General features: G+C 35.0%; 1 protein-coding gene across 16 annotated transcripts in view; it reads right to left on the bottom strand.

The window, feature by feature from the left end:
- LOC123685607 (calcium-dependent secretion activator-like) overlaps positions 1–12,359 on the bottom strand; it is a 103,051-nt gene that overhangs the window by 18,244 nt on the left and 72,448 nt on the right. For 14 of the 16 annotated variants that reach the window (XM_045625341.1, XM_045625346.1, XM_045625345.1 and 11 more), the window contains 4 exons: positions 7,956–8,226; positions 7,076–7,230; positions 6,939–7,019; positions 3,723–4,052 (listed from right to left, as the gene is read on the bottom strand). In XM_045625341.1, coding sequence (XP_045481297.1) covers positions 3,723–4,052; positions 6,939–7,019; positions 7,076–7,230; positions 7,956–8,226 — 837 coding nt within the window. The remainder of the gene's footprint in view (positions 1–3,722; positions 4,053–6,938; positions 7,020–7,075; positions 7,231–7,955; positions 8,227–12,359) is intronic. The other 2 variants (XM_045625342.1, XM_045625347.1) reach the window with 2 other exon arrangements.

The following is a 12,359-nucleotide window of genomic DNA, read 5'->3' on the forward strand; positions in this document are numbered from 1 at the left end:
CAGGACTAAATTATCTCAATAACATCAATATAATTTGATTGTCTAGATTCTCCTTCTGTTTTCGTATCATTGTCCAAATTCATTTGAACAGAAAACATAATGTGAAGGAACAATTAACACTGGGAACATTTACTTTGATAGTTGCATTATCCAAAATGTGAGAAGAGGAAGTTAAGACAGCTCATTCCTTAGAACAACATTCAGTTCTTTTCAAACCCACCCAGAATCATTCCATCTTTTCTTGAAAAACAAAGACCTCTCGTCTCTTATATGACCATTAAAAAATGAAATCAGGACGGCAGGATGTCCACCGTATTTCCCGAAAAAGATTGAACCACGAATGACCTAACAAAAAGTTTCAAATTCGGAAATAATTCCTTTGATTTTCATTAAAAAAAAATAAATTTTGAAGCAATATTACTTTCAAACTTTGAGAACTCCTGACATAGATAATTTATTGTACTCAAAAGAAGATTAATTTTTATACTCATAAAAAATATTTCTCCCAATATGATTTTCATAGTAATTTTGACTTGAGAAAGGTCTCAAATGATTGGAAATATACCAGGTGTTGAAAAACGAAGTTTCAATATGTTGGGAGCTGATTAAAGACCTCATAATAAGTGAAAAATTTTATATAAATATGGGTCCTCAAATGCGCCATTTCGGAGATATGAGCGATTTTCGGTTTTCAAATTAACTGCTAACGTAACCAAATACGTCGATTTTAGATTCATTTTCATCTTTCAGATGTCTTGTTTGCTGAACTTACAATTGAAATGTTTTTCAGTCGGTTCATTGAAAAGAATCACAGCTGGGATCAAACAATTGGTTTTCATATAACTTTTACGTACTTCAACTCGTCAACTTCCTTCTCATGTGACGTTCAATCAAGTTTTTAGATGATTGAGGTAAACTAGTCTCTTGAGAAAAACGCTCGTTATACTGGAGGCCCAAAGCAAATTTCAAATATTGTTAGAAGTGTAGAAGAATTTCAGCAAGTAGGAATAAGTGCCCCCCTTGACTGGAGAACTATGCATCAACAACTTCTCTATCCATTCCATATTCAAAGCGTGCAAGCTCTTATCCTCCTGATCATCAAGCCAGAAGGACATTTTGTCAATGGGTTTCAACCTTTAACAATGATTGCTGAACATTTCTCTTCTAATATCCTTCTCACTAATGAAGTCGGTTTCACCAAATATGGAGTTTTTTTTAACTTTCATGATAGCCATATTTGGGCGGATGAAAATCCACATGCCATTCATGAATCCAGGCATCTATACAGCGTTTCAGTAATATTTGGAATGTTTTAGGAGATCGTTTGTTAGGACCAGTAGTTTTACCACGGAATTTAACAGGAGTCGCATACCTTGACTGTCTTCAAAATACCATGCTTGATTTTCTAGACGTAGTACCTTCAAATCAGTGGATGAATATTTGGTTTATGCAAAATAGAGCGCCCCCCACATTATACACTTTCTGTTTGGGAACATTTAGATCAATCATTTTCCAGAAGATGGATAGGATAAGGAGGCCCAATGCCATAGCCCACTAGATCTCCCAATTTGAATCCTTTGGACTTTTGTATTTGAGGTTATTATTAACTGGTGTCGTTTTGGTTCGGTAAGCCTTCCGGGAACTGCGACCATGCAGATCTTTTGTTCTCTATCCTACTCATTCATAGGAACCCAAGGAGGTCGTCAATGACGTTAATAAAACTGACAACCTCCTTAGGGGCCTTGGCCGTGACCTCTCTGGTATCCAGGACCGGCTTACCTATGTGAATGGTTCTTGGGCCAGCCAGCTCCGGACACTTGCATACCATGTGTTCGGCTGTTTCTGCTTCCGATCCACAGAGCCTGCAAATCTCGTCTGCTGACTTTCCCATACGGTACAAATGATGTTTTTACCGATATTGCCCCGCCAGCAGTCCCACCATCACCAGAAGCTGGGATCTTGACAGATTCAAGAGCTTTTTGGCGTAGGTAGGTGAAGTCGTCACGAATTTCTTTGCCTGAGCAAGTCTAGGAGTGTTAGTCCAGTGGTCCTGTTGTTCAACTCCCATAGCTGGACCGCAACTTTAGATTGGTCTTTTCCTATCCCACAGAAAGGCTCTGGTCCAGCAGGTGTCAATCTTGATGCACTTTCTGCAAGTTCATCAGCTTCTTCATTTCTTTCAACCCCACAGTGCCCTGATATCCATAGTAGAGTCACCTTATTTCCTCTGGCCAGTTGCTGTATGGTGTTACGGCACTCCCAAGTCAGCAGAGACCCCTGGCAACACGATTCCAGGGATCTCAGCGTGGTTTGGCTGTCCGTGGTGATGCAGATATGCGCCGCCTTGAGGTTCATTTTGAGACACTCGTGCATACGTAATCAGCCATTACCTCGGTCTGTAGAATCGAGGGCTCACTTCCCAGGGCTTTAGAGATCCTCAGTTTAGGTCCATATATCTCAATGCCGGTGCCCTTCTCTGATTTTGATCCATCTGTGAACCATATGGATGACTTTATGTCCAGACAATAAACGAGACTTATTGCACTAGAACGGTCATTTATAACCGTTTCAAAGGGCATTTCAAATTCGTAGGTGGTTGGCATAACATCCGATGGTTTTGCGGGGAGGTTTGAATCTAATTGATCCAGTATCCTCATATGTCCAACCCAGTTTCCAGGAAGGAGCTTTCCATTAAGGGAAATTCTTATTGCTTCCAGCAGGCTACATTTCCTCCGTATTTGTGGTTATTTGAAAAGCTGAGTGTATGCAGCGTCAGTGAAAAACATCGAAGAGATGCAACATCGGATTGCCAAACGATTCTAACACAACAAGGTCTTTTCGATAGAGTACGTATTTCCTTCATGCGACGATGTACTTCCTGTATTGACACATCTTCTGCAAAACACCAGAAGTCAATAAAAAAATTGAATATCTTCTGTAATTGGTTGCGCTAGAAGTTAATGTTTTGATAACCGAAAATCGCTCATATCTCCAAAACGGCTCATTTTGGGACCCATGTTCATATTTATATCAAACTTTCCCCTCATTTTAAGGCCAAGAATTAGCTCCCAAAATATTGAAACTTGTTTTTCAACACCCGATATGCCCCTATGGAAATTTGTTTTCTCAATAATTGAAAAACTATCCAACCGATCTAACTCAACGTTAGAGCTATTTTAATTTTTCTGAAAAAAAAATGATGAAGAAATTTCTTCTTCTGGGTATAAAACATCTAATATATATAGTGGAGCTTGAGTTTCATTCAATTTTGGTACATATAAATAGAGTCTGTTGTAATATACAACAGCCAATTCATTGCTCAACACAATTATTGAACGATTGATGTTAACGAGATGTTATGAATTTCCAATTCTGCTGTAGGTATTAATTGAGGCATATTGATTTCGAGGAACTTAATATCAATTCGCTGGGCCAATTTTCAATAAATGAAATAATCCTGGTAGGTTTGAACGACACAAATTGTAAGCAAGGAGTGCTAATGGGTAATACATCGAACTGATTGAGATGATTTTCAACATATCCCGTATATGATGTATGAACATGATAGAGTATTTAATTTTAAATGATGAAGCTCACGTGAATAAGCTAGTGTTTCGACAAAATTATAATAATAAACAAATGTGTCGTTCCATTGAGACATTATTGGGTCAAATAATAATATTCTAAACGGCACATCAATTTATACCGAAGGAATAGGTTACCTCCAACTGGAATGTAAGAACAACGTCAAGTTTTGATAGTGTTGTATCACTGTCAGCTGAATCCCCTTCTAATTTTGCTAAAGATCCTTGCGATCTAAAAGAAGTAACATAGTTCATCAAAAGATGCTTCACATTATACGGATTATTATGGTTGTTCAACCTGTGATTATAGCGTTTTAGTTTTTGCAAGCCATATTTAGAATCCATGGACCCCTTTGATACTGGAAGCGATTCTAGATTTGCCATCAACAGGTTAATTGATGACTTTAACTCGTCGACATAGAGGGATTCCATCTCTTTAAGTACGAACTTTGGCATTAATTTCCGGTTCTAAAAATCAGTCAAATAAAGTATGCATGAATTAATCAATCGCCTAATACTGTGATTGTAATAAGGCAAGATACGTGAACTACGCAAAACACATGAAAACTTAATTTTAGTCTCCTAAACTAGATGAAATAGCTAGATATTCCATTTTAAAATTTTCCTAAGAAATGTCTATTCATCAAGTATACCATGAAAAATATTGATTTAATATTAATATACTAACTGACTAAAAACTAAAACACCCAGAAGGAAATGTTTAAATTATTTTGATCAAACATAGATAGTATAGCAAGGAGTAAATGATTGAATTTGGAGAAAGAATCGTTAAGGTTTTTTCATGTAAACAATTTTTGTTACTTAAATATTGTAGTCGTTTTCTGCCAGTTTTTTAAATATTACAACGAACCAGCTGTTCGAGGAGATCCAATGTCGATGTTTAGTCATTGTTACAATGCCTAGAGCACGTGGAATTTATTGCCAGCTATTGAAAATGTCGGCTTTTTGTGTCTTTGTGCACTGAATCATTTGAAAGGATTTGAAAATTCTGTCAAATACACTAATCATTTTTGACGAATTTCATCAACATAATAATTAGGTAATGTTAATTTAATTTTTCTTGTGATCAACTTTCAATAGTTCACTTCGAAATTTCTTGCATTATCACAGTTATAACATTTCGCAATCCTCTTAAGTTGGAAAGAAACACAAAATTTTTTTTTTCAACTCGCATTTCCTTTCTCGCGAAATGTGAATCAAATATAGAAAATAACTCAGTGGTTAAGTATGTGGATTACAAACTTTTTTCTTGTTCTTCTATTCTGAAAATATTATTTCTTTCCAACTCTCTCAGTATAATTAGTTACAGCAACTCAAAACAATGGATAGAATTTATAATCTACGAGTATTTCAAGTGTTCTTGTAATTCGAGAAAACGTTGTTATGATTTCTACGTATAATCGAGCGAATCTCATTGAAATTCTCGTATATTTTCACCTGAAGAATTTTTCTAGAGTCTGAAGTATAAGAAGGATAAGACGTAATATAACTGAAGATAATATAATCTCAGGATCCAGATAGGTACTTTAGGATGAAAGTGTATAATATCCTTTCCAAGATCAGATTATTTCCATATAGACGAAGAAAATGACCAATTAATTTTATTGGAATTTGTCGGACATTAATTATCTTCAGATTAACTTATAAAAGATGCCACAGAATATTCTGGCACATTTTTCATCTTGTAGAATGTTGTCACTGAGGACTTACATCTTTAAAGGAACGCTTCATACATTCCTTTGAATTCAGTCCCTTCAAATACACTTTGGAGATTGAGTACCAAATAAGGTAAATGAGGTTATATGAGTGAAAGAAGCAATATGTCAAGAATGACCAAAGCAAGCCGGATATCTGTAGATGGAATAACTGGGGCAGAGTTATGTTCACCGGAAATGGAATTGAAAGATCAAAAACATATTTTTCTGATAACAGGAGAATGTGGAATCAACCGAAGAATACAATCAGACCTATAAATAGTTTAATATAAGTAAGAATATTGCCTTCAGTATGAGCAGTTGTTATTGCTTCCAAGTCCAGAAAGTATAAAGAGCTTTCTGATTAGAATTTTCACTCGCAAAATACATTTCAAACGTAGCTGCAGCAATGAAAAATCTCAAGTTGGCAAAGACAACAGAACTTAGGTTCATCACCAATCGATTCTAGATTTTGTATTTTCAACAGAAAGTTTTTCAGCGAACTTAAATGACTAGATGACATAGCTGACCTCTACCACAGTGAAGAACATTATACATCTTTTGAAAAATACCCTACACAGACTTTATTTAAAGCACTAGCAAACACATAATGTACTTTCTTTTAAATATTCATGTATAAGCAGGCTGAAGGACCTCAGGCAATACCTCCTAGAAGTCCTGTAGTCTAGGAGGTATTGCCTCAGGTCGATTGCCATCAATGAAACTTGTCTTTCTCTCTTCCTTATTTCAAACTAATCTGAAAAATTTTTGTTTCTTTTCCTATCGGTCGATTTGTGACCACAAATCCTCAATGTATTCGATTTAGATTGTAAATACTCTAATACTAATTTTAGCCATTTATGACATAAAATGGGGCTTGCGTGTGAACAAAGCCTAGTCCTGCATATTTCAAATTCCACTATTCTGGTTTTAATGAAATTTGGTATTAGAGTTGTATGAAATTTCAGCTCAGCAGATGGACCTTAATATTTTGAGTTCTACTATTCTGATTTTAATGAAATTGGCTATTGTCAGTAAGGTTAGTTCGAGAGTAACTCTGATGATATTCACAACTAGGATATAGATAATAAGAGTATAGATATCATATAACACAATTTTTGGTGTGCTTCTGATAAAGCTTAGATGTTAATCAAGAACTTGTGCGTGTTGAAAATTCAGATTGCGCTCTTTATTACTATTTCTCAAAGCCACTCCACTCTGAAATTGCAATCGAAAAAAGTTATTTTCAGTCTTCGAGGAAAAGGTTTGAGATATGTTATTCTCCGACCATCGATTTTTTTCGTTGTATATAGGATCTAGAATCAATTTTCTTATACAACTAGCAATTCTCGTATACAACTACCAAATGTAACTCTTTTCATAAGCGATCAGCTTTAACTGTAATCATTGTTTTTGCCAATATTCATTTCAGTTTAAACGATAGACCTCAGAAAAAAAATAGATGTTCAAATAGCGAAAACAGAATCTTTCAGTTCTACCACAGCCTGTGGTTTAGTCAACTGACATTCAATTAAATGTAATGAACAAATTTAATGATCAGGTTACATGAAAATGTAGTTCCAGACTTTTGAGTTTGCTGTAGCCGTATTATAAAAATTCAATTACAATTTTCACGAACCTTTTCCATTTCCGCCACTTTCTGCATTCTTCCGTCCAATTCTCTCCTAATAGCTGCTGCTTGCTCATCAGCAGAATCGAGCTGTAAATGTTTTTATTATTGTAACATAACTACAACCCCTAAATTCGTATCCTCACCATTAAGGCATTGAAAAGAATTTGGTGTTCGAATTTTTTTACCCCCAAAATTTGCTGGAACATATCATAGAGTTGTTCTTTAGATAAAATTAACTCCGAATTGAGGGTTTGTTGCATTCTAGATGGCCGTTTTGAATCTTCGTCTCCAAGACCAGCTAAAGACATACAAATTATGTTTGAAAGAACACATTTATATCAACTTCAAGTTTATTTTTTGTTGCACAATGCTAAAGGTCAATTTCATTATTGTCGGAATTTCAAGTGGAACATTCATTATATGGAGTAAGATACTCCTCAAAGAATTAACTGAAAATATGCTTAAAATATAGGCCAAATCGATCAAAATTTTAATATCCTAAGATTCAATTTTTTTATTTTTAATATTTTTCCGAATATACATATTTCAATATCGACTGTGAGCTTTATTAGCTGTTGATGTTTATTTTTATAGTATCAATTTGATAATCGCATGCAAAATATAGATGAAACTGTAAAAATGTCCATAGAATTATAAAATATAGATCTAATTATAAAATAGAGATGAAGTTATAAAAATATGATAATTATGACAAAAATTGAAATAAAGACGAAATATTGTACAATTGTAAAAAAATCTTTGCAGATCAGGTTCTCCGGATACTAGAATTTTTTATAGTTTTTTCTGTTCCCCGTGTAAAAACGAACTATTTTCATTTGAGCTTATCAACCTAAAATTCTAGATGATCGAAAAATGAGTATTATTATACAGGGTGTCCCGGGAGTAACTGTACATCCGGGACACCCTGTATGTAGGTATATCGACCATTGCAAGCTGGAGAAAAATCTAACAAATTTCTGAACAAAAAAAAATAGTGATGTGAAATATTTTCATAATTCTTACCTTTGAGAATACAGTCAAATTTGGCCATCCAAGATGCAAATACAGACTCCTTACTGAGACCCTCCACATCGGCTATATTTCTAGATAAATAAACACGGACCCGTTTTTCGATGTTATTTCTAAAAACTTCCCTGAAATCGTATTGCGAACAAGCACCAGATTGCACCATTTTAACCACTCTTTCCGATTTTAAGAAAACGTCGTAGTAGCTTTGGATTGCATTCTGAAAGGCATCGTCTGCCATTATTTGAGTTTCCCCTTTCAAAAACGCCTGAAAAATCGAATTTTGTTGGAGTTAAATGTTATACAGTCTATGAGAAAATTGGATTATGTGGATAATGTGTGAATTATATTTATTGATTGACACTAATTCATCAGTCTTTAGTGTTCATAATCAAGATATTAGACATTTGTAAAAAATCTAGAAAGCACTGCGCCCAGTCAGGAGCTTTTGACCGCTTCATTGAATATCATGTAATATCTACACTTGTCCGTAAAGTATGGAACAGATTCATTTTTAGCTAAACAGGCCATTTCAAGAAATAATCCTGAAACACGTCGATTTTTATTTTAATTTACCGTATTTTAAAATAATAATCTAACATACAGGGTGAATTACTTTAGAGTAATGACGTCACCATCATTTTTCTTTAAATAGAACACCCCCATTTTGTCTCAATTTTCCGATTACTTTAGCTGAGCTGATTCCAAAAATGTATCACATGTTGATTCCAATTGGTGGACAAACATACAATAGTTTTGTGTGTGCTCATAAAGTAACGCGTAACATTCTTTATAATTTAAATTTACAATATTATCAAAAATAACATGTAATATCTACACTGTGTCCGTAAAGTATGGAACAGATTCATTTTTAGCTAAACAGGCCATTTTAAGTAAAAATCCTGAAAACGTCGATTTTTGATTTTAATTTACCGTATTTCAAAATAATAATCTAATACTCGTACATGGTGAATTACTTTCGAGTAATGACGTCACCGTCATTTTTTTTAAATAGAACACCCCCATTTTGTCTCAATTTTCCGATTATTCTAGCTGAGCTGATTCCAAAAATGTATCACATGTTGATTCCAATTGGTACAGGGTGGACAAACATACAATAGTTTTGTGTGTGCTCATAAAGTAACGCGTAATATTCTTTATGAGTTAAATTAACAATATTATCAAAAATACATATTGTGTAGCGGCAATTAGTTTGAATGTTACACCCTGTAATTTGTTACATTTTTAGATTAATAAAAATGAGCTGTTTCCAAACATGTTTGGTACTTGTATTTTTGTCCAGCCTGTAGCAATTGGACTCAATATGTGATTCATTTTTGGAATCAGTTCAGCTAAAGTAATCGAAATATTCAGACAAAATGAGGGTGTTCCATTTAAATAAATTAAGGTGACGTCAATATTCGAAAGTAATTCACCCTGTATATCAGATTATTAATTTAAAATACGGTAAATTGAAATAAAATCAATGAATGAATTTGGACAACAGATTTTTGAGGTTTTTTCATGTAAACAATTTTTGTTACTTAAATATTGAAGTCGTTTGCTGCAAGTTGTTTAAATTTTACAACAAACCAGCTGTTCTAGGAGATCCAAAGTCGATGTTTAGTTGTTGTTAAAATGCCTAGAGCACGTGTTCGCGGAATTTATCGCCAGCTAAGTGAATTTGGAAGAGGTCGACTTATTGGTCTATGGGAGGCAGGGTTGTCATTTCGAAAAATTGCTAACCGTACGAACAGAAATCCAACTATTGATATGGGATACTGTCAAGCGTGGTTTGATAATGCCCAGAGTAAAAAGAGTAGGCACCAGGCTTATAGGGGTACAAATGGAGTTCAAGATCGACGTCTAAGACTAATGGCCATTAGAGACCGTTTTGCGACTACTCCTTCTTTGGCTGATGAGTGGTAAGGAGAACAAGACCATCCTGTAACTATCTGAACGGTTTACCGCCGGATAAGGTCTTTTGTACTGCAGCATTATCGACCTCATCTTGTGTTACCTGTGATGGTTTAGCATCGCCGGTAACGATCACAGTGGTGCAGAAAACGTCAACATTGGAATGTTTAATGGCATCAAGTGGTCTTTTGTGATGAATCTCGATTCTCCTTGGTTGCACATGATTGCCGAAAAAAGGTGCAAGTAGGTCACCTTTAAGCTTTATGCAAGGTAACAGCGAGATGACAGCGCTGCGATACCTGCAAGAAATAGTGCAGCTTTATGTTCTCCCTTACCTTAATCGTCTCGAGAATCCAATATTTCAGCAAGATAATGCCCGACCTTATGTTGCCAGAGTTAATTCAAACTTTTCTGAAGCGGCACATGTGAATCTTTTGCCATGGCCGCCCAAATCTCCTGATCTTTCGCGCATAGAGCTGTTTGGGACATCATTGGTAAAAAGCATGGAAATTTACCCCAGCCCCCACGTTCATTGGCGGCTCTGAGACATGAATTACATGTAGATTGGAAAATCAGCCCTCAAGAAGAAATAGACCATCTTATCGCATCAATGCTGAGACGTGGTGGGGAGTGTAGACATTATCGCAGTGGACAAATACATCATTAAAAAATTTAATGAAAAAAATTGTGAACCCTTCATTTTTTCTACCAATTTCAATTATTTACTTCTTACTATACTATGTAAGTTTAACAAAAAAAAAATTCAAATTCAACTTGCTCCTTCTGTGTGTTGCAGTTTCTTTTTAATATATTCACTCTGAATTACTCTCGGATCTCCTTTCCCGAATACCGATGAGTTTATTAATAAGGCATAAGGCAGAGTTGATATTTCGAAACATATACAGGTATGGAAAATTCACTCGGAACCATGGGATTTAGCGTGCAAATCTCCAATTCGCTCTGGCTCCGATGGAACAGTGAAAGAATCGAAACATGAGTACGATGCCATATCAATTTGGCTACCTATTCTTGAAAGCTGACGATGACACTTGAAACTTTGTTGTAAATCTTTTGCTATAAACAAGTCGAAAAATTCACTGATATTCAAATTCAAAGTTAGTGAAAAAAATGTTATTCTTGAGTCTTTATTTGAGTGGGTTCCTACTCCATATCATTCCAATCCGAAAACCCTCAACTTATCTCTGAATAAACTATCAATCTCAGCAAAATATATCGATTTCATTACTCGAAATCCAGGACCGCATCGAGAGAGTCGTCTATATGAAATTCCGACGGAAAATTCGGTGAAATGAGTCTCGTTCCAATGGAGACGTTCGTAAAACCGAGTCTGCAACATTGGAGTCAGCAAATCACAATCCATTACGATAGCTGTATTCTTCACACGAATTGTCCCGTGGCGTTTCAATTCAGGGTGCGGCATCTGAAAAATTGGCGCACTGAATGTTCTGCCGATGCATTTTCTGATTCTGAAGCAGCGACTTGGAAGGTGCTCGAAGTCTAAGTTGAGATACGAGGTAGGACGAATCGTCTGGAATTGTTTGATATCCACTTCAAGTGACATTATCTGTAACACTCCGTGATTTCAATGTTAATCGCTTCATAAGGAAGTGGTTATAGATATGAGAAATGGTTTTCATTATTATTGAAGAGTTCATATACACTGTGTCCGTAAAGTATTGAACAATTTCATTTTCAGCTAAAGAGACCATTTTAAGGAATAATCCTGAAACACGTCGATTTTTTATTTCAATTTACCGTATTTTAAAATAATAATCTAATAACCAGGGTCAATTACTTCCGAGTATTGACGTCACCGACATTTTTTTAAATGGAACACCCCCATTTTCTCTCAATTTAACGATTACTCTAGCTGAGCAGATTCCAAAAATGTATCACATGTTGATTCCCATTGGTACAGGGTGGACAAAAATACAATAGTTTTGTGAGTGCTCATAATGTAACACGTAACATTCTTTATAAGTTAAATTAACAATATTATCAAAAATACTTATTGTATAGCGGCAATTGGTTTGAATGTAACACCCTGTGGTTTGTTACATTTTTAGATTAATAAAAATGTATCAAAATAAGAAATAATTTCTTTCAAAATCTGTCTGCTAGACCACAAGTACCAAACATGTTTGGAAACAGCTCATTTTTATTAATCTAAAAATGTAACAAATTACAGGGTGTAACATTCAAACTAATTGCCGCTACACAATATGTATTTTTGATAATATTGTTAATTTAACTCATAAAGAATATTACGCGTTACTTTATGAGCACACACAAAACTATTGTATGTTTGTCCACCCTGTACCAATTGGAATCAACATGTGATACATTTTTGGAATCAGCTCAGCTAGAATAATCGGAAAATTGAGACAAAATGGGGGTGTTCAATTTAAAAAAAATGACGGTGATGTCATTACTCGAAAGTAGTTCACCATGTATATTAGATTA

This window comes from Harmonia axyridis, chromosome X, assembly GCF_914767665.1.
Source record: "Harmonia axyridis chromosome X, icHarAxyr1.1, whole genome shotgun sequence".
Taxonomy (NCBI): Eukaryota; Metazoa; Arthropoda; class Insecta; order Coleoptera; family Coccinellidae; genus Harmonia; species Harmonia axyridis.